This window comes from Oncorhynchus masou, chromosome 32, assembly GCF_036934945.1.
Source record: "Oncorhynchus masou masou isolate Uvic2021 chromosome 32, UVic_Omas_1.1, whole genome shotgun sequence".
NCBI classification, from domain to species: domain Eukaryota; kingdom Metazoa; phylum Chordata; class Actinopteri; order Salmoniformes; family Salmonidae; genus Oncorhynchus; species Oncorhynchus masou.
Window position 1 is genome coordinate 33772994 of NC_088243.1, and position 23054 is coordinate 33796047.

A 23054-nucleotide genomic window follows, 5' to 3' on the forward strand; every position below is an offset into this window, starting at 1 on the left:
CTTCTTCTCTAGATTTTTTTGAAACTGCATTGTTGGTTAGGGTCTCGTAAGTATTCGGCGCATGTGACTAATACAATTTGATTTGATTATAGGGAAATAATGCCCGTTCTCCCTGTATGTATGCAATAATTAGTTTGATTCCAAATGCATTTTCATTTGCATGAGTGTACCGTTCATATACAGTCATTGGTACAGTCTGTAAACTGATTCTAGACCAGCGCAAATCACATCACTTCGCTACTTTCCCGCTCCTGTTGTTTACAAGAGGGGATCTCTGGGAAGTGGTGCTCATGGCAACCAGCATAAACACTTTTCAGTAGCTACGATTTCGCTGCTTGTAAAAAAACGGGGCGCAAAGGGCAAGGAACGTTGTTGTCATGGCGTTCTGTGAGGACCAATACTATGAAAGAATTGGATCCATTCAACAAAGCATGCATGAAAGGTAAGATTTTAACCCGTTTTCCTTTTGGTGCCAGGCCCCTTTGACACCACGAGTTTGAGTTGTGCACTCTCCCGACACTGCTGCTGCTTTTCACGCCATGTGTCAATGGATAAAGTGGCTAGCTAACTAACCATTAGCAACGGCTAACTAGCTAGCTGTTGGTCTATTTTACCAGACAGCGGATTGACGCGCTAGCAAGCAACTATGTCTTGAAAAAGACATGTAAGTAACCTCAATGTATAATTTTAACAATAACTATTGCATATTTTCGTTATGCTAGCTAACGTTAGCTAACCAACTTAGTAGGGGGTTACACCAACAGCAAACTAACGACGTTAGCTAGCTAGATAGGGCTAGCTTAGCGTTAAATAGCTACTGTTACTCATTTCACTGTGTATGCAATACCGGTTTCATACGAACTGGTAAAACATGTCATTCTTACCAGAACTGCAGCAACGTTAGATCAGACGACTAATCAGTAGTTTAATAATTAGCTAGCTACTGTAACGTTACTGTAGCTAGCTAACTATGAAAATGTTGACGGTTAAATGTACGTTTAGCTCCGTGCACGACCAACTGGACCTTTTCTTTCTCACAGAACACCACTATTGTGGGCGTTCATGGGGCTGCTGAAGCTAGTATGTTATGGGGACACGTCTTTGTTTGTTGCCTATAATAGTTTTTATTCGTATGATGCAAAGATGGGGGGGGAAACGATGTAGCCTACATCTGTTTAATCTATTCCTGTAGGGAAAAGAGGAGACTTGAGTTGGAGAGGGAGTTGTTTGCTTACTGCAGATCTGACAAGAGAGGGTAAGTGGGTCCCAACAATTAACAATGTAGCTCGTTAGCTAGCAGTTTATCTTTATGTGCATTGTTTATCAAACCCTTAATCATAATAACAGTTCACTCATTAGCTATCCAGTTATTATTTTTCATCCCAAATTGTTGTATTTCCTTTATGTGGGCACAGCACCCGGTTTATTCCAGGGTAAAGATGAAGCAATAACCTGTGTAGGCATGACATTATAGTGGTTTTGTAAGTACAGACAGTTAGACTAGTAGTACCACTGTTATTAGGCTATACTAGTATGCTAGTTATTTCACTGGTAGTCACTCGGGTATGAATTAGGCCTATACAATGCAACGCTATTTTGTTTTCACTGTATACTGAAGTTCGAAACTGTTCAGCTACTAATGAGGAATGCTAGTGAAAACAGAACATAGAGATAGGCCTACTCCATAGTACAGTGTTTCCCCTAGGATATTTTTCAGTGGCAAAGGTAGTGGGGGAATATTTTTTGGGGGAGGGGGGTGGAACGACTGGTGACTTTCTGGTGACTTTTTAAAAGGACATTCTACTTCAAAATTAATGACAATGTAAGTATGTTGACACTATCTGAAATATAATTTTCCCTTTTAAAAACATTATAACCTGTAGCCCAATTGATGCCGCATCGGGGCGGCAGTTAGCCTAGTGGTTAGAGCGTTGGACTAGTAACCGAAAGGTTGCAAGATCGAATCCCAGAGCTGACAAGGTAAAAAATCTGTTGTTCTGCCCCTGAATAAGGCAGTTAACCCACTGTTTGTTCCTAGGCCGTCATTGAAAATAAGAATTTGTTCTTAACTGACTTGCCTAGTTAAATAAAGGTAAAATAAAAAATAGTGGTGCTAGGTGATAAGAGGGGAAAGGAGACTAGAGGGCAAATTTAAATAAAAGGCCTGAAGCATGGGGTTGCTCATCTGCATTTACCTAATTGAAAACCCCCCAAATATTCTGAATGCATCAAATGCTACAAATATACTGTACATTGTAACTTGTCACTCTGATCTTAAAGGAATGTCTTGGCAGAAATATTTAAAGCTGGAGTCCTTAATGGTGAAACCGCCACGTCCGTTTGTGAAATTACAACAACAAAGAACACTGTTTTTTTCCCCCTGATAGAACAGCAGATTATGTACTGCAAATGTTTTTGTCACGCCAGGTGACGTCTGCATCGTAAGAAAAAACAATAGCAACGGCTGCGTTGGCGGTGGCAGATAGTGGCACTTTTCCCTCTTAATATAGTGGCACATTCCATCTTAAAAATAATAATATTATAATCGGGGGGAGAGTGGCAGGGTGCCGCAGCTAAATTAATATAGGGGAAACACTGCCGTAGTAACCATTTCTTTAGAATAATGTGTGGAGGTGGCACATTCCACAATAGTACTGCACATCTGGCTTTTATTTGCATGAGTGTCCTTAAATGAATACATCTCTTTATTGCCTTAAGTCCTCAGATAAAGTGTGCCACACTCCGTAGTTATCTCAAGGAAATCTGTGAGAGAGAGAAACAGGCAAAAATTCGAAACCTGGAGCTCCTGAGAGATGTGGAGTGCATTGAAATGAGCATGAAGGAGCACTGTCCTGACCGTAACCCTCTGGATGAACACAAGGTAAGACTGGGACACTGCAGTGCCAGTGTCTCATCTGTTCAGTATGTAGCCACAGCTGCAGAGTTGTTATTAGGCATTGTGAATTTAAAAGGCTTATGATTCTCTGCAAACTGTACCACGATTTACATGATTGAGATGGAGAGCACCTTTTTATTGAAATCTTTTTACATGATTCAATAAAGATCACTGTACAGTAAACCTATGGTTGACGCTCATGCTCTATTGTCCCTTATGTACTGAAGAATAGTTAATGTGAGTGTGGGACCATGATTTACAAGGCCATTTCACAACACAAAAATGTTTTAGAATTTCAAAAATATGATGCATGCACTTCAATGACGTTCTTATTGTCAATTGCCTTAGTATCATGCTCTAATTGCCGTACACTGTAGGGATATTTACACTCATTTGCTTGATGTAACAATAGTAAACACTCGAACACTGCAGTTTATCACTGCAGGCAAATGAGCAAGAGAAAACAATGAATGAGTCAGATTATCGCTTAACTCAACAACAGTGCTCTACAGCTTAATATCAAATTAACAAAATTGGTTAATTATGACTCGCTAAATTAATTGCCCAATATTGAGACAGTGAAGTGCTCCAGAGGTTTATTTTTTCCCCCTCAAGCAGTTGCTTTCTTTATTTTTTTATGCATTTATGATTCATAAATGTTTGCAGTTGATTTTTATAACTAATTTTCTGTTGTCACATTGTTTCATTCATCTTCCTGTTACAAGTGTGCTATGGCTTCATTGTCAAGCAGTCAAACAACTGTGAAAAGGTACCTTGAACATTCAATTGAAGATATTTTTTATATTAAGTCACTATTTGTTTTCTTGTTTAGATATTTCAGCCTATTTTTCCAGTACCATACAGTACGACCACACACACACATACAAATGATGCTGACCCTAATCATAATCACTCGTGACTTCATTGTTCATATCAGTCGCTGTCGAATCAGTGCAAATAGATAACAAGTGTATTTAGTCATTTTGATAAACAAAAGTAGCTTTTTTTTGTGTGCAATTTGTATTGTTTTGAAGAAAAGGCCTGGGATGTTGGAGTTAATCCTAGTGCCCTTAACTGCACCATTAGACTGTTTAATTGGAGTTGGGATTAGGGCAGTCAGTCTGGCTACTCAGATGATTAAGAGTGTTGCAGGCACCATGGAGGACACTCACTGGGGAATACCCGTGGTGACTAACTCTCATGTTTGGACACTTTGGATTTCACCCGCTCCTCTTGTCTATGTTTTTAAATGTGTTTGCAGAACATGTTTAACACGGTTTTATCACACTGAAGAAACATCCTATGTATACAATTACCAAGATAATGACATGTTCATTATGTAGATCTTTCTGATAAGGACAATGTCCAACGATGTATCCCTCTTTTTTTTGATGCATTGAAAAACGGTACAATAGATATAGAATTATTGATCACTTTGAAAAGGGACATTTGCTAAATGAATTGTGCTCTACTGACTGTATTTTCTTCCTGAATTTCTCAGGTTGAATGCTTGAATAGAATTTCCAGATTTATGACAGCAAGGCAGAAGAAAGAAGAGCCAAATCTTAAAATAGACAAGGTAATAATAATAATTAAGATTCTCTTGAAATTACAAAAAAAAAGTCAATTAGAAGATAGATCTAAGCCTAACCTTTGATTAGAATAAATTAACACATTTTTCAAAGAACATACATGACTTGCAACTAAGCTACCTGTATGTTTCATTCTGGCTGTAGTAGTAGTCTGCTGTTTGTTATAAGGGTCATTTATATGATTTTAAAAGTTATACAGTCTAAAATAGTCTTTGGGAAATGCGTACCATGTATTATGCAATTCTTATATTTTAGAGTACCAGAAGATTTGGCCCAAAATATTTGACTCACACAGTATTCTCTTCTTATGGCAAATCTCTCTCCTTTTGTTTTTGTAGGATAATGCAAATCTTAGCTCTATCAAACTGTGTTTTCAGCTTTGGAACAACAAAGAAAAGTAGACATTATGCAGAGCAAATCTGTAGAGCAGTATACATTTTAACTGTGTCTGTAATAATGCAGGTGTCTAATCCTGGCTGGTGCATCTGTACAAGCGATGTAGTTCAAGCCTATAGCTGCTTCTTCCTTCACTTAACGCAGTTAAAGCTCTTTTAGATGAAATGTCTAAGACATCTCATAATAACTTGGAGCATGCTGTCTAGAGCAGTCACTTGTGACTGTGTGCACAACCCCCCCTCAGCTTGGCGATATTGTAATGAGCAAAATGGTACCGTCACTCCATTATGCATACAAGCCATTGCTGGCAGTGTGCATGTCCCTCAGGCTACAGCATTCATTAAGGGAAGCTTACCGGGCTGAAAGCTGGAGACAGATGATAACGGGATATGATTTTCATATTTAATACATTCCTTGGAAGAGCACGCGCGTGCCGCAGATTGATAGAAGAATCAATTGCTACTTTAGTGAAACACTTTCTACTTTGCCCTGCAGCTACCGATGGAATCACTCAGCCAAGAAATTAACTTTTCCTATTTTTTACCTACTTTGTGGATCTGCTGGGCAGAGCTGCATGGTTTACAGTGAATGTTATTAAGCAGCTAACTGTTTGGTATTTAAGACTCTTATCAGAAAAGAAACAGAAGCCATACTTTTTGTTATTATGTTTGGAGGAAGGTTTTTTTTTAGCTTTCTCTCCGACCCCCTTGGTGCCACAGCAGACATGAATCACAACTTGTACAGAGGATTGCTTATATGATTAGAAGTTAAAACATTGATCGTGTAACATTCTTCTGAAAGAGGGTTTTTGGAAATAAATATGACCTTGACCCAAATAAACAGCGTTTTTAACAGAAAAACGTGATACTTTTAAAACACTCCGCTGTTTGTTTTTGAAGACGAAGCCCTTATAACCTAATTTGCAAGTGTTGCATTTTTAGGAGAATGAACAGAATTATAGAAGCAGAAAATTGTAGGAGCAATATTACACCAACTTGAAATGTCTTTGCTGCTTGTGGCTGAAGGGTATCCTTGACCATTTCACGCTATTTTGCCATGGTATGGTACGTCGTGTTATTATGATTATATATTAATTGAAGTACCATTGTCTTTCGAATTTTCATTGCTCAAATTGGAATGTGGACTGTGACAAGAAAAAATGTTGCTCTTTGGGGATATGATTTGAGCATAATGATATGAATTAGCAGTCAATTTAACTGGAGTTACACAATACACCTGCATCCCTAGATATGATCTCCAAAATGCATTGCTTTTGATAAACATTTTGCTATTTGACATTGAGTAACCGTGAATGGGTTAGCTTTAAAAAAAATTGTTTCCTGTTTTTCAGGAAGATTTGTTGAATTGCCATCCTCAGGGTGAGTCCCCCTCACCACAGGCCAGGGGTTTACGCCAACCATCTGTAATCTTCATGGGTCGCCAGACCTCCAGAAGTTCCGCGGCTGAAGATGCCACCGCAAGTATACACTTACGACAAGCGGAGCGTCATTCGCCAAATCATCCATCACATGCCTCGGAATGCCTGCAAAGTGGCCTTTCGAATGACTCCAAAGTTTCCAGAGAGGTCGTTGCCGACAGCGGAGCGTCTTTATCAGTTGACATTTCAGGCTCAAACGATTCCCCCGACGGCTGTAATTTGTGTGACAAACATGAAAGGACTGCGGCAGTGGTTCCATCTGTTCGTACCTTAACAGCCAGCGCCGGCGTGCCTTTTGGAGGTGATGAACAACTGACTTCACCTCGGGTGACCTTGACGAGGCCTGAGAAGAATAGCCCATCGCCCAGCACTATCAGCCATATGTGGGACAGGAATTCACCTGCAGAATACACTCTGGGTAGAGGGTCTGGTCATCAGGAGAGCATAAAAGAAGATGTGGAGAGAGTTCTGCAAAGATCACTGCCTCAAACTGACTTGGGAAAAGAATCTCAAGATGTGCCAGGTTGGTGATCTTATTACTGAAAGATATTAAATGCCAGAAGATATCCAGACTCTGTATGTTGTACGTTGTTTCACTGTACTAGCTATTATTTTATTCCTTAGCAATCTGGTTGAAACATGTTCCTTTTAAGGAATTGCTGAAATGCATATATTTTGACTTCTAATGCTACATATACACACTGATTCAAATAGCCTGTTGTTTATGTGTTTTTAGAGAAGAGTAAAACCCTTAGTAGATCCAGTTCCAGTATGGAGCTGTCAGTGACCAGCATTGGTAGTGACCTGTCCACCTCCCTGACTGAGTCTGACCTGGCTGAGCTACCAAAGGTGCCAGAGGGTGTAGTCCATGTAGACAGCCACACCAGGAGGACAGACAGCCACACCAGGAGGACAGACAGCCCACCACAGAGGAGTGCTATTCCACCCAGCGAGAGGGAGCTCCGCAGCGCCAGTGTTCACAGTCAATCACTGGACACTCCAGAGCCTAGGAAGAGACCAGAATCACGTAGCGAATCCACGTCTCCAGAAATCCCATTGAAAAGGTAGGAGTTCGTTATGTACTTTACATTTCGGTCTCAGTGAAGTGTTGCACTGCACTGGAAAGAGCTGTCTATTCATTTGATGACATTCAATTAAACCCTTATGTCAGCCATCATAACAAACACAGTTCTTTTTAATTTTGTAAACATTTTTCTACATTTTCCTCCCAGCCTATCTGTTTAATTCAGTTTTTTTGTTGAGTAAATTAAACAGAGGGGCAGGCTAAAGCAGCGAAGCTACAGCTTTACATGAGCATGTTCCAGAGTGGCCAAGCTGAACTGGGCTGCAGGATAGCTAAGCTGCACTGGGGATTCTGCTCAAGACAGTTGACTTGCGCCACATCTGTAGCCGCCAGAGAGGATGGTGGGAGTCCCGCTCCACACGACCCACCGCACTCACTTCTTCTCAGCAGCAGCCGCTTTAGCCTCAGTGCACCTTATAGGGAGGGTTTAGGACCCGTGACAAACATTATTGCCTTAATCCAAGATAATGCTGTAACAGAGCAATTTTCTGCTTGGGAGACCTCAGGAAGTCTCAGTGGAGGAGGACATTTGTGGCTCCATAGAGTGTTCTGGAGGGTGGGCATGTGGACAGGCACTCACACTAAGAAATCCAGCGCTTGGTGTCCTCTGATTTTAAGGATGGCTTGTGATGGCTTGCACAGTGAACGGAGTGACAATTTCTGTCCATTAATCCAGATCTTTACTGTCCTCTGAAAAAAGTCTGATGGCACGCTATAGATGTAGCTATAATACGCATATCTATGTGTTAAGATAATTCTCAGTATATGTGTTGGTAGACAAGTAATTGTTTAGGGGTGAAACTTATAAATAACTGTAGCTTGTCTGTGATTTAGATTTTGCAATGCATGGGTGTATATTCCTCATTGCATAGGCCTCATCTTCCAGTTGTACATGTGTATTGTACAAATGTTTTCCAAGGCCACCAAAATACAGCATTTCTTTTTACAGTCCCAACTATTTTAACATTTGATCTGCTACAACAACAAAAATGTATTGTTCGCTTGGTATCAGGGTTGAAGTTTGACATGGAATGAAAATAAAACAGGCAAATGATTGTACTTAGAACCTGAACAATGAATGTTTTTGTTTAGATGTTGTGTACTCTTATTTAAATGTTCCACTGTGCCCTTTAGGGAAGCTGTAGAGTGGTTGGTTGTGGCGGCGATGGGGAGGGGAGAATCTGAGCTCTCCATTGTTAACATGGAGCCCTGTGTATAAGGGGGGGGGGGGGGGGGACACAAAGCTTTGATGTGAAGCTCAGAGCAGCCTGTCTCCAGTGCCACGCGGCCTCACTCAACGTCAAGGTTAGAGTTTATATCGCTTTTCCCATTCAGCTCCCAGGCAGGAAAACAAGCGTTGGCAATTCATTCCATTATTCCATTATATTTCCCCCTGGTGTGACCTGGGTGAGGGAGTAGAGAACAGAAACCCTCTTGGGTTTTCTTTAGTGCTCATCGTAATGGCTGGAGTCTTTCACAGGGATGCAGTGTTTATTTATTTAGGATCCCCATTAGCTTTTGCAGAAGCAGCAGCTATTCTTTCTTGGGTCCACACAAAACATGACAAGTAAAAAAAAAAAACCACTGATACAGTGATAGTGAAATGCTTACCTGTAAGCTCTTTTTAGTGCAGTAAAAGTATCTTAATATTAACAAATAAGTGATTAAAAAGTAGTTTTTTTTTTTAAATTGTGACGGTGGAAATATGTACATAATTAGAAGATGCTGTGCAATGTCTCTTGTGGTGACTGGGAATTACTTGTATTATGTTGTTGTTAAGACAACAACGTCATGGCTATGTCAGCTGTGAGATGTTTTTTTTTTCTTCTAAAAATCATGTAGAGTTTCTGTAACTATATGAAGTGTCTGAGTACGAACCCCCTTAATCAAGGGCATTACTTAGAAATGGTTCCAAACGGACAAAGGCTGTCTGGATTGTACTGGTTAGTCTGAATTGACTGGTTATTGTGTACTCTCACATTCAACCGTTTTAATAGTGAGAATAATTGTACAGTGTTATTTGTTTAACCAGGTCTCTCCATTTGATACAACTAATAGTATTTTCCAGCATTTTCCCTTTTCTTTGTGTGTGAAAGAAATGCCCTGAAAGTGATCTGACACCAATCACTCATGTTGAGACCATTACATTTTAGGAAATCATGGTGAAATCTCTACTGTACACAGTGTCAGTGTTATATCACTCGCCAGAGGCTGACCCCCCCCCCCCCCTCCCTCTCCATCCCTACTAATAATACACTCCTGATGATGTCGAGACTCAGACACACACAGCAACACCAAACGTGTGGTATGAGACCTCGCGATGAAGCCCTCACAACAATGCGGAGAGGTTTGGTGCACACAACTAATTCCCTTTTTTTAGTTAAAAGGTCCCTTTTTGAAGAGCACTGACAAATAAAATGTAGAGTAAGTTGATGACAATTTCAAGGCCCACGCTGACGGGAGGAAAAAAGGCAGAGCTTTTACCCATGCTACTTCAGCTGCATTGAAGAGGACTTAGCGCAGATGGATGGTGCACTACATGTCATGGATATAATTCAAGCTGCCAGCTTAATCAGGATGTTACCAGGAAACAACCTGCAAAAGGGAAGGAGCAATTGTTTGCTGACCTCTAACCCCGGAGCCCATTATAGATTGTCATACATTCTTTTTGCCCCTTTTATGTTGGGGGGCTTAGGATCTCGGCTGGGGTTTCTGGGGAATTCAATGAGGGCCACCCAGAGCTTAATGCTCAAGAAAGAGATGGATTCCCCCAATCCACATGCATTAGGCACCCATTTCTCATTTTTACAGCCTCACATGGCCAGATTAAAGTGTAAATCTCTCACCAAAAGAAATCATCTTGGGTTTTTTCTTGTTGGGAGGTTGGGCTATGTTCGCTGTCCGAATATGGATGAAATTCATGTTTTTCTATAATAATTTCCAGGCCCCTGTTATATTGAAATGAGACACAAGAACAGTTTTGTTCTATGCTCCTAAGCCCTCAGTTTATTAGCTGTGTACCCAGTGCTGAGGCACTTTATTTTCCTACCTGGTATTCACTCCGCATCAATTGACATCGAATTGAATGGTTGAAGGCCCATCTCTGACATTGGTTAACATGTCAGTCAATATAAATGCTACCATAGTGCCTTGACCCCTTAAACACACACAGAGAGAGGAAAAATCTGTAAACACGTATGGTTCAAATCCAGTCAGACTTTTTGTTTCTGTGTCTTCATTTGATATACATGTTCTTTCAGACTGTCCATGGAGGGATTCTTCCATCTACTGGAGAGCATCGAAGAACGATTCCACAGAGGAGAAAGAAGTGTGTACTGTGTCTCGTCACTTGGCGATAGCAAACGCAATAAAGTGATCAGGTAAGCTCTTTCCGTATTTAGAAACGATTTTGGTCTTTGCCTTGAGTTTGGCTGCCATTATTTTCATTATCAACCAGTGTTCGTGGATCTGGGGAAAATGTATTAACCTGCCGCCAAGGGCTCTCACTTTAAATTAAGTGTCATCACTTGGCACCAACAATGCTCTTGCAGTACATCTTGGTTTCTAAGGGTTTTTCAAAGACACAGGATTGTCATAGTAACCACACTTTGCTGCTGAATTATGGTCCTCTTGGCATTTGGGAGTCATTGAAATGCACTGGCTATGTGTCATTTGAAACGAAAGTGAACACTTTTCTAAATATATTACATTTTTGTACAAGAGGATAAAGATACAAATGTTTTATTATCAATAAGTGTTTGCAGTAGAATAGCAGGGAAGGAAATAACATTCCCAACTTCTTGCCTTTTTGCCAGAATGATCAGAACTACTGTCACCTGGTTGTCAGACGGTGAATTGTGTGCGTTTGTCTCTTGCTGTGGCCTTTGCCATGTGTTTGGGACTTGTGTGTGTTGGGGCTCATCCCTAACATGGGGTGTACTGAGAACAGCTGCTGTGCTCTATACTCCTGACCTGTGGGCTGCTAGGCTGAGCCCCGGGTTCCATGGCGATGGCTCACTCCGCTCTATATATTCGTCAGCCTTTGTAACGCCAGGGCAGGCTTGAATGGAGAGGACCTTGATGCATGTGGAGCAGTCGTCCTTCACCAGCTTCAGAGGTTGTCATGGACCATGTCAATGGGTTGCCTGTTACCCGAAGAGCTAGTTAGCTCCAACTGGTCCACCACCGAGCCCAGGAAAATAAGGTAAGGCTTCTTTGAACTCTGCACCAGATAAGTCTTTTTTTTTTTTTTTTGATGTCACTGTTCTGAAAATGTATAATTTGATGCATTTGCTTTTCAATCGTATATAGAAGTGTGTGTTAGGTGAGGCAGTTAAAATGATCTTCAGGTTCATGCTGGTCAGTAATGTTATGACCCTTTGAAATTGAGCCTTCATGTACAGAATGTTTATTTTCTCCTTTGCGTCCTTTTGTTTTTCTAGAGAAAATTATTAATTGCTTTTGATATTATTTTGGGATAATTACTTGATAATTATTTAAGACGGCATGTATGTGCTGTAAAAACCCAGGTAGAAAAATGCTTCAATTGGTCTTGTGTTGCTGCTTCAGGGTCCCTTAGTATTATATTTGCTAAATATTCCATCAAGTCTGAGTGAGTCAAGACGGGAACATTTTCAACTCTGCTCCTGTAATAAATGTGAGCTATAATGGAGTCATTGAGCAGAGATATCAGTGCTCTAAAAGTGACTGAGTCCAATAGACAATCTCACCATCCAAATGAAAAGTGAACCGATTCAAAGATGAATTCCACTTTTCAGACAAAGAGCAGATTAGTTCCTGTGCATTTTTCTTGAAGGTTTGATTGGAGTTCAGAGGAGAGGGGAAGCACATATTTAGAACAGGTTGAGATTTGAATTGAATGTCCGTGAACACATCTCCATCCTCCACAAATGTAAAGGTCATTGGTGTTACCTCAAGCAGTAACTCTGTGTGTGTGTGTGAATGTCATGAGAAAATGAAATGCCCTATCTGTGACTGGTTTCTTTTGATAATGAGGAGCCCCATTTTGAACCATAGCTCCAAGCTCTGCTATGCCTGAATACCTTATTGTATTCAGGCAAAAAGAAAGTGTCTTGAGATACAGTATCTTTTATACCCTACTGTGGTCGCTTGACCTTTTCTCAGTATGTAGCCAACTTATGTGTCATTAGGTTAACTTCAATTCACAAATATAAAATAAGCCAACTTTGGTCAATATATCAAGATGTCAAACTACACTACCTTTTCTTTAGGCGCACCTTGTGTGTTTCTTTCCATTGAGTTTTTCTTTCTCACCATTACATGCATGAATGACCCAACTCCATAATTGTTTATATTTGGAGTGTTTACACTATATAGATGGACAGTATATGTATAAATGCATTCTCTCACTGTAATAAAGTATGTTTATGTTGTATCTTACTGTAGTAAGATACAAGCCTGTGATCCTCGCTCACGGTACAGCGTGTCCTCCATGCTGCAGCTCCCGTCTCCCCCCTGATGCTGCTCCTCTGTGGGATCGCTGGTTCAAGCACGCCCTTCTGCTGAAGGACTACCATGTCCTCACCCCCGAGCGCCTCGTCCAGCTGTTCACTCCATTGCTGCTGCCATACAACGCCTCCTATAGTGCCAAGGTATGCATCTCACAATACACTTCAGGGTACAGTACCTTTTCTTACAGTACATACTCTGTCATGCACAGGAAGAACATGTCATGCATTACAAGGATATACTTATTTCTTTTATTTTATTATAAAAAAAAAAAAATTAACCCCTTTTTCGATCTTGTCTCATCAATGCAAACTCATTTGTTCTCTGAAACATGACCCGCCAAACCGCGCTTCTTAACACCCACCCGCTTCACTTTGAAGCCAGCTGCACCAATGTGTCGGAGGAAACACCATTCGCCTGACGATCGAGGTCAGCCTGCAGGCTCCAGGCCCGCCACAAGGAGTTGCTAGAGCGTGATTAGCCAAGTAAAAGCCCCAGCCAAACCCTCCCTAACCCGGACAACGCTGGACCAATTGCGCGCCGCCCAATGGGACACCCGATCACGTCCGGTTGTGACCCGGGTCTGTAGTTCCGCCTCTCGCACTGCGATGCAGAGTGCCTTCGAATGCTGCGCCACTCAGGAGACCCGGATAAAACATCTGTACAGACAGACTCACACTTTGTGTGTGTGTGAAATGTAGTGCTTCCCTTTCGTCAGATTGCTACACAGGGTGACCTTGGCCAAAGGAAACTCTGACCCATGTGCTAATCGCAAATAACAGGCTCTGCCCAGACTCCTTTCATCCTGTGGCTTATTGTCCTGAAAAACACAGGCCTTTAATTTGTTATTAGCTGAAGTATTGCTGTGGCCCAGGCCCACGTGAATGAGGCAGCCATTAGACCTTCTTCACAACAGAGGCGGGAGTCTTTGAAATTCCCTACTCATTGACCTTGCAGCAGAGCATGCCCAATTAAACCGGCCATGAAATGACAGACTATTCACCAGGCCCACAGAGGATGAAAGATTGAGATAAGAGTAAGGTACCATCATTGCTACTCCTCTTCCTTCCTGAATCCTCTGTTGCTTTCTTTGTTTGTGTGCTCAGGGTTGTCATTGTTAATTTGACACATGTACAGTTGAAGTCGGAAAGTTTACATACACCTTAGTCAAATACATTTAAACTCAGTTTTTCACCATTTCTGACATTTAATCCTCGTAAAAATTCCCTGTCTTAGGTCCGTTAGGATCACCACTTTATTTTAAGAATGTGAAATGTCAGAATATTAGTAGAGATAATTATTTATTTCAGCTTTTATTTCTTTCATCACATTCCCAGTGGGTCAGAAGTTTACATACACTCAATTAGTATTTGGTAGCATTGCCTTGAAATTGTTTAACTTGGGTCAAACGTAATGAACATGTTTCATTATTTATTTGAGGCTAAATTGATTTTATTGATGTATCATATTAAGTTAAAATAAGTGTTCATTCAGTATTGTTATAATTGTCATTATTACAAATAATTAAATAAAAATTGGCCAATTAATCGGTATTGGCTTTTTTGGTCCTCCAATAATCGGTATCGGCGTTGAAAAATCATAAAATTGGTCGACCTCTACTCCAATACCTTGACTTTGTTGTCCTTAAGTCATTCTGCCACAACTTTGGAAGTATGCTTGAGGTCATTGTCCATTTGGAAGGCCCATTTGCGACCAAGCTTTAACTTCCTGACTGATGTCTTCTCTAGAGTATGTGGGACGCGAGGCCAACATCCAGTGAGATTGCAGAGCACCAAATTCAAATACAGAAATACTCATTATAAAAATTCAGAAAAGATACAACTATTTTACATTGGTTTAAAGATGAACTTGAATCCAACCACTGTGTCAGATTTCAAAAATGCTTTACAGCAAAAGCATACCTTACAATTATTTGAGAACATAGCCCAGCAGACAAATCATTAAAAACAGTAACCAGCCAAGTAGAAGAGTTACACAAGTCAGAAATAAAGAGAAAATTAATCACTTACTTTTGATGATCTTCACATGTTTGCACTCAGAAGACATTCATTTATTGTTCCTTTTGTTCGATAAAGTCTCTTTTTATATCCGAAAACCTCAGTTTTCTTTGCGTGTTTTCTTCAGTAATCCACAGGCTCAAACGCAGTCACAACAGGCAGACAAAAAAAATCAAAATTGTATCCGTAAAGTTCATAGAAACATGTCAAACGATGTTTATATTCAATCCTCAGGTTGTTTTTAGCCAAAATAATCGATAATATTTCAACCGGACAATAACTTCGTCAATATATAAGGTGAACAAGAAAGGTACTCTCTCTGGTCATGCGCATGAAAAAGTTCTGTGACATGGCAGGGTCCACTCATTCAGACTGCTTTTACTCCCTCATTTTTCAGAATACAAGCCTGAAACAATTTCTAAAGACTGTTGACATCTAATGGAAGGCATAGGAACTGCAATTTGAGTCCTAAGTCAATGGACACTGTAATGGCATCAAACAAATTCCTACTTCCTGAATGGATTTCTCAGGTTTTCACCTGACAAATCAGTTCTGTTATACTCACAGACATTATTTTAACAGTTTTGGAAACTTTAGAGTGTTTTCTATCCAAATATACTAATTATATGCATATCCTATCTTCTGGGCCTGAGTTGAAGGCAGTTTAATTTGGGCATGCTTTTCATCCAAAATTCCAAATGCTGCCCCCGACCCTTGAAGATGTTAAGATGTTGCTTCAATATATCCACATAATTTTCCTACTTCATGAAGCCATCTCTTTTGTGAAGCGCAGCAGTCCCTCCTACAGCAAAGCAACCCCACAACAGCATGATGCCAACCCCGTGCTTCATGGTTGGGATGGTGTTCTTTCAGCTTGCAAGCCTCCCCCTTTTTCCTCCAAACATAACGATGGTCATTATGGCCAAACAATTCTATTTTTGTTTCATCAGACCAGAGGACATTTCTCCAAAAAGTACAATCTTTGTCCCAATGTGCAGTTGCTAACCGTAGTCTGACTTTTGTATGGCGGTTTTGGAGCAGTGGCTTCTTCCTTGCTGAGAGGCCTTTCAGGTTATGTCGATATAGGACTTGTTTTACTGTGGATATAGATACTTTTGTATCTGTTTCCTCCAGCATCTTCACAAGGTCCTTTGCTGTTGTTCTGGGATTGAGTTGCACTTTTCGCACCAAAGTACGTTGATCTCTAGGAGACAGAACGCGTCTCCTTCCTGAGTGGTATGACGGCTGCGTGGTCCCATGGTGTTTATACTTGCGTACTATTGTTTGTACAGATGAACGTGGTACCTTCAGGCATTTGGAAATTGCTCCCAAGGATGAACCAGACTTGTGGAGGTCTACAATTCATTTGAGGTCTTGTCTGATTTCTTTTGACTTCCCATGAGGTCAAGCAAAGAGTCACTGAGTTTGAAGGTCGGCCTTGAAATATATCCACAGGTATACCTCCAATTGACTCAAATTATGTCAATTAGCATATCAGAAGCTTCTAAAGCCATGACATAATTTTCTGGAATTTTCCAAGTTGTTTAAAAGCAATACTTATTTCCCACCATAATTTGCAAATAAATTCATAAAAAATCCTACAATGTGATTTTCTGGAGAAAAAAATATATAATTTTGTCTGTCATAGTTGAAGTGTACCTATAATAAAAATTACAGGCCTCTCATCTTTTTAAGTGGGAGAACTTGCTCAATTGGTGGCTGACTAAATACTTTCTTGCCCCACTGTATGTAAACTCCTGACTTCAACTGTAACTGTATCACAAATCAATGAGTAGGTCTGTACAGATTAATCTCTTAACATTGGATTGAGTAGGGAATATTTCTTTCTTTCAATATAAATCAGTTTCAAAAAATAACAATCTTATTTGTGTCCAATCTCCTGAAAAGGCTGCTAGCATTTTAGCTCTGGTTCTTGCGAGGCTGTAGAGGCTCTTAAAAATATGAACTGACAAAGAAGAGAGGTGCCGCAATCCTGATCACCATGTCCAAGCGCATCAGGAAGAGCCTAAGTGTAAACCTCCTCTCTCTCTCTCTCTCTCTCTCTCTCATATCCCCTCTCTATTTCGCTCTCTCGCCCCCCTCTATTTCGCTCTCTCGCCCCCTCTCTCTCACCCCCCCCCCTCTCTCTCTCTCATCCCCTCTCTATTTCTCTCTCTTGCCCCCTCTCTCTCTCTCTCGCTCTCATTATCTCTCTCGTCCCCTCTCTCTCTCGTCTCTCGTCCCCCCTCTCTCTCTTGCCCCCTCTCACAAACCCACACAACAGCTTATTCTCCTTCATTCTCACACACGAGCCCAAACAGAATTTCCATTCACGTCTTGCCACACAGCCTTCACCACTCTGTGACCAACGGGAGCATGCATCTCGCATGCACACTCAGAGACCCTTTGAATATTGAAGGGCCAACCGTTGCATTCATTGATATTTCAATTGCAGTGGTTTGTGAGAGCTCTCTCCACTACGTGGTGCATTTGGAATATATTTAAAAAGAGAAATATCACGAGGAGGGATCAGGACATTTTGGATTGTGAGTGTTGAGTAGGAAGAAAAGATCAGATTGGGTGTTTGTTCTCCTCTCAGGATATGAAAGCCTGTACACGCTATCAGTCTCCCGATGACCTGCCGATCACAACTAATATTGTACAGGTTTGTCTGTTTCTAAATCGTCCTGATCTTCCCCTTCATATTAACGCTCATTAAAAGTTGTGAAGGGCCGTCTGAGCCGAGAGGCAGGCTTTGAAGACAAGAGAGGGCCTATCGCTCAGATGATGATGATGATGGCTGGTTTGATACGGTGAATGGAATCACCGTGTCCATCTCCCTCCTCCTCCTCACATGGAGCAGCTCTTCTTAATTTTGTGTGTCCTCGTCTCCCGGGAGATAAGTTGAGAGGAAGGAAGAGAGCAGTTTGTCTCAATCCTCTCCGCCAAGTGGAGATAACTTAACGCATTTCACGTTAACGCGAGGATGATTGCGTTCTTTAGGCACTTGTCTAATCTCATGGATGAGAGGAGTGTGTGTGTGAGGGAGGGAGAGTAGAAAGAGAGAGAGAGAGGATAATCTCTTTTGCTTAAACCAGAAAGAATTTCTAGTTATTTTCTTTGTCACAGTCAGGATGTGTGCAGTACTCTGTACCACAGCCAGGCCTGGGTAGATTACTTGTTTAGTCATTAGGAGTTCAATTTGACACTCCCTTCACAATGTGGGAGCAGTTATAATGTGGTTTTAATTTGCCATGGTTGCAGGCCAAAGTGCTGCTGAGGACACTTCTGTCCCGGTCCAGTGAGGAGTGCCCCTCCGTGGAGAGTGAGTCTTCATCTTGTGGCCTTCCCTCGTTCCTCAACGACAGCGTTGCGGAGGTCCAACCAGCCAGACCTTCTCAGGAGCACGGCGCCTCAGGGATGCAAGGTCATTATCCCTCTCTTTCACCATTTCGGTATGGGCAGTTGTTAGCTAATGTGCTACTCCTTTGTAGTGATGCATCACTCGGTTATGATAATGAAACTGTATAGCCAGCCTCAAGACTAAAACTAACGAGGGAAGTTGTGATTATGGCCCTGTCCAATGATGCAAATGTTTTTAGACTGAAAAAATGATAATCAGAAGTAATTTGCACATACTGCAACTTAAGTTTACACAACATTTCAAACTGAGGAAAGTCGATAATTGCCCAGTGAGACAGAGAGGTTGGGATGTGAGCGTTTGTAGAATGGTGCCATTTCTGTTAAGTATGAGCAATCGCTGCACTGAAAGGAAACTTCCCCCATATGACAAAGAATCGCAACACTTTCACCATAGGCCTCTTTCTGAATCCCTGGCAGCCTCAGTCTTCATAGGGCCTTCTATTCAGACAAAGGGAAACCCAGAGTCCCAGCCTAGCCTCCCCCTGTCTCTGAGCTCTGTGTGGGCCTCCCTTTCTTTTACAGGACTACAAAGTGGTGAAGAGGACAGCCAAGACGAGAGCCCCGTGGAAAGTATTCCTATTAAAGGTAAAAAGGCAGTACCGAGCCCTGCATTCAGAGTTCTTGTGTGCCGTTTGTTTTCCTCCCACAGCAGCCGATAATGGGCTCTTTTTAAATGGATGGCTGTAGTCGGATGATCAAGGTGAATCTGGGGTCAAAGTCCCACCTGAAGAGCTGTGCAGTTCCTCTAATTATCTTGGAGAAACAGTGCGTGTTTTCAGCCGGCCAGAGCAGAGGCGAGGCCAAATTGATAATTCGCGCCCCGCATAATGCAGCTGTTTAATTGTCAGGACACCGGGGTGTAGCCAAAGATCTGTCATTGGTTCTCATTATCTTATAAACAATGCTGTGCAGCAGCAGACTTGAAAAGACGGGATCTGAAAGCGGCCTGTGTACTAGTCCACAGCCAGAATCTCAGAAATTCAAAATGATTTCTTATTACACTAGGCTATGGGATTTCCTACTGGGCGTTTCATGTGTGGAACACCCCCAAGGACGCAGGACCACAGAACTAGTCCAGTTTCAACTCTCAACTAATTAAAAGAAAAATATTGTTTTGAAAAGAAACATTTCCAGTCCAGTTTCATGGCTGGAGCCACTGCTGGGCAACCAAAGGTAATGAGTTAATAATGTGTGGATGTAAATGCTCAAAGTGACATGCACTTGTTAGTCCGAGCAAATGATTTGACAGACAAGACAACTACAATGGACAGATACTTAGATATATTTGGCATACAAATGTTCCATTGTTTCATCATTTCTGGAAGGCCAAACATACATTTGTGGCCCACAGAGTTCAAAGGATTCTTGCCTATGGATAGCACTCTTGGATGCGTAAACTCGACCCCTGGCCTGAACTTGGATTAAAACGACCAGATATAACGCTTTTATGTTTCGATTTACCGTAGTGTGTTAGTGTCATCAACTTGAGACAATTGGCCATTTATGACATACAGCTAGCTGCTCTATAGATTGTAAAGCCTGTGTAGTTCTCAAATATCAGACCTAATCCACTGTATATGGAAGTAGTTAGTGTTTTATTGAAAGAAAATCTCTCTCTTCCGAGTTGGGGTGCCTGCCAACCTGATACAGAGATAAGGTGGAGGGTGGTTATGGTGTCGTGGAAACGGTTACTCCCCTTGGCGTGTGTGTGCACACTGCTTAAATACACAGCTTAGCCTGCCCTGCGCTGTGTTTTGACCCACTGTTCATCAGAAGGCCCAAAGAGCCAGCCATCGGAGCGTGTTGTCTCATCAAACACACAGCCTCTGAAAGTTGGAAACCTGGGCTTTGAGTCAATATTTAACTCTGACATTTTGTGTTTTTGAAACAGAGACAAAAGCATATCAGCTGCTTAAACAGTCTGCCACGCAGGCGAGGCAGCAGAGCTCTGGAGACGAGGAGGATCTGACAGGTAAGGGGAGACAGCGCCTGCACCACCCCACCCCTCCAGCGAGCCACCGTGGCCTAATCATCAGTCAACACTGACCATATGTCTCACTGTTCTATGTTCTATAAAGAATTGGCACAAGTGTTGTATAAAGAATACAACCCTGTGTACAGGTTTTATTTTGTCAGTCTTCGGTGCTTTTCGTCTCCGTCTATTTACCTACATGTCAATACACAACATAGATTATTGTGTAATTAGATGCACGTCAAAATGTTTGATCTGTCTTGTTTGCTCTTTAAGGAATAAATGATGGCTATGAAGAGAATACTGGGAGGGTTGAGCGCTCCTCTCATCAAGACCCTTACCCTTGGTAAGGACATTGTTCTTCTTCACACCCTTTATGGAAATAGGCCACCAGACACCAAAGGTAATGATGTACATCTGCATGTAGCTCTCATAATTCCCTGTTAATTTCCATTAGATCAAGGGGGCGCCACCCATTAACTTGTGCATGAAAACAAAAGGCCAGACTGTTATCAAGCCTAAAGCCTGCTCTCACTATTTATTGGGTTTTTGTTTTAGGAGGCTAGCTATAAAACCAGACCGTTGCCAACTAAACTAGTTTGGAAAATCCAATCTGACCCCAAATGGTTTGCGCTATGTGTACAAACTGTGTTTCAACAAATAGAAAATCAGAAACAACTGTTTTGAAAAGAAGACTTACAAGGAGGAGTTTTAAGATGACACATCCCTTCATTTCCAGAGCTTCCCCACATCCTGAATTGCATTTAGGCTGCTCAAATCAAAGTGTTGAGTGGTAGGAAAAGAACGTCTGAATAGCTGCATGTTTTTCACACATTTGAATATCAACACGACTTCATCAAAATCTGCAATTGTAGGTCCTCAGAGCAGCTCTTCACCGGGAGCCCATTTGGGAAGGTAATGGCTGGGTAAACGTTATGAGGAATAATCTTCTCTGATTTCATGTGATTACTGGGCACCACGCTGACACAAGGGCCCAAAGTGTGCGTCTCCCTGGCCAGGCCAGCGGGTCTCTCAGTCTACCTATTAGCAGAGGGAAGGGCATAATGGCCCAGTTCTATTGAGGCGCTACTGTCTGCCAGTGCCAACCCAATGACTATACCTCTTTAATAAACATGAGCCAATTTCAGACTCCAGACCCTCTGATCGCTCTGTCTCCACTGTCATTAAGGAGCATGGGAAGGCGATAAAACACATGTAAATGTCGAGGAAATGGAGAGAATCACACCACTCTGATTGGCCACTGTGGCCGTGTTGGTCCTGTGCATAAATTATTGAAATGAGACTAATGACTAGTTTTGCATGCTTGACACCTATTCTGGTCAGGGGAGGAGTGATCTGTTGTAGAGCGACAGCTAAGAGCAGTCACCATTGCACCTCTTTCCTGCTCTTCTGTGATTCCTCACCCCCGGATGCTTCCGTTTTAAGCATTCCACTTACCACAGTCACTTCTTGCGCTTTATTGCTTCTACAAGTGGTCTGGAAACCCTGCACTTGAACAGAAGCATAACACTGCAGCATGCTCTGCCACGTCTTTCCCTATCTCAATGTCTCTCTCCCCATCTCTTTCCCCCTTTCTCTATTCCTCTCTCTCACCCTGTCCTTATGTGTTTTCCTCTCTTCCCCTCTACTTCATCCTTTTTATTTTTTATGATTTGCTTTATTTTGTCAGTGAGCTGATGAGTGACATCAAACGACTCTGTGGCTGGACTCAAAAAATGGCTTCCTCTCTGTTGTCTTAGACAATAATTATGATTTCCCAGTTAAGCCGAGACTACAGCTGAGGGATTGTAGTTTAAAGCAGAGGCTTTGGTGCAAAAAAAATGCATTTATAGGCCTTTGTATGGCTCCTCATTATGTGTGGGCCCGATTCATTAAGTAATTGGTTTGCAGTTGTTTACATGAGTATTACGGTCCTCTATTCAGGAGCCTTTGAGAGATGCATTGTGCAAATGTTGCATGTTATGAATGCAGAATGAGAGGCGGGGGGGGGGCAGTCCTATTGGCCAAACACTACACTCCGCTGAAAAGCAAGAGAAAAGCGCTGGGTGCCTCTTTGCATAGCAATGACTCTGCCTTTAATAAGCTTTACAGATTAAATACGCACATTTGATACAAGATGCAAAGAAATACTCTTAACACATTTATATGTGCTCATTTCACTATTATGGCATTGGAGAGAATCAAGGTCTTTCATATTCAGTATTTTTCTCTCTCCTCCACAGTGTTTTTCAGAGTATAGAATGTGCTGTTTATTGTATTATAAGTCACGGCCAAGCAGACTGAGCTGCAACAACAGTTTATTAAGGATTCATCCATTAGAAATCTTTTGCTGCCATTGTGAGTGGTAAAGCAAAATCACTTTGTGGTTGAGTGGGGATGAAAGGAATAATGCAAGGAGTGAGACTTAATAAGCAGCTGCACTCCATGTAAAGACTACTTGTTCCCCTTTGTCTGGGGGTGCATGCCACTGCTTCCTGTTGTGCAACATTCATTGTGATGTTTTACTGTAGGCATTTCAGATGTTCCTTTTTCCTTTCTTGTTTTTATATTTTCTTTGCTTTTTTTCCTTTGTTTTTTTGGGCCTGGCCTTGATCTAAGAAAAGATTCACACACTGAAAAAGAAAACATAGGTGATCTCTCCCTCTCCAGTAATCAGTGAGTGATGTGGTTGTGATGCCTTCTTCCTGCTTGACAAAAACCTTGACTTGACAATTAGTGTGGAGC

General features: G+C 41.6%; 1 protein-coding gene across 7 annotated transcripts in view; it reads left to right on the forward strand.

Annotated features, from left to right (window-relative positions):
- Positions 1 to 268: 268 nt before the first annotated feature.
- LOC135525987 (centrosomal protein kizuna-like) overlaps positions 269 to 23054 on the forward strand; it is a 36306-nt gene continuing 13520 nt past the window's right edge. For 2 of the 7 annotated variants that reach the window (XM_064953980.1, XM_064953985.1), the window contains exons 1-13: positions 269 to 442; positions 1193 to 1255; positions 2719 to 2881; positions 4398 to 4475; positions 6236 to 6845; positions 7059 to 7386; positions 10667 to 10786; positions 11446 to 11610; positions 12889 to 13039; positions 18179 to 18341; positions 18860 to 18922; positions 20229 to 20309; positions 20586 to 20655. In XM_064953980.1, coding sequence (XP_064810052.1) covers positions 378 to 442; positions 1193 to 1255; positions 2719 to 2881; positions 4398 to 4475; positions 6236 to 6845; positions 7059 to 7386; positions 10667 to 10786; positions 11446 to 11610; positions 12889 to 13039; positions 18179 to 18341; positions 18860 to 18922; positions 20229 to 20309; positions 20586 to 20655 — 2120 coding nt within the window. In that variant the 5' untranslated portion in view covers positions 269 to 377. Of the gene's footprint in view, positions 443 to 607; positions 665 to 1192; positions 1256 to 2718; positions 2882 to 4397; positions 4476 to 6235; positions 6846 to 7058; positions 7387 to 10666; positions 10787 to 11445; positions 11611 to 12888; positions 13040 to 18178; positions 18342 to 18859; positions 18923 to 20228; positions 20310 to 20585; positions 20656 to 21184; positions 22268 to 23054 lie in introns of those variants that run through there. The other 5 variants (XM_064953984.1, XM_064953981.1, XM_064953983.1 and 2 more) reach the window with 5 other exon arrangements.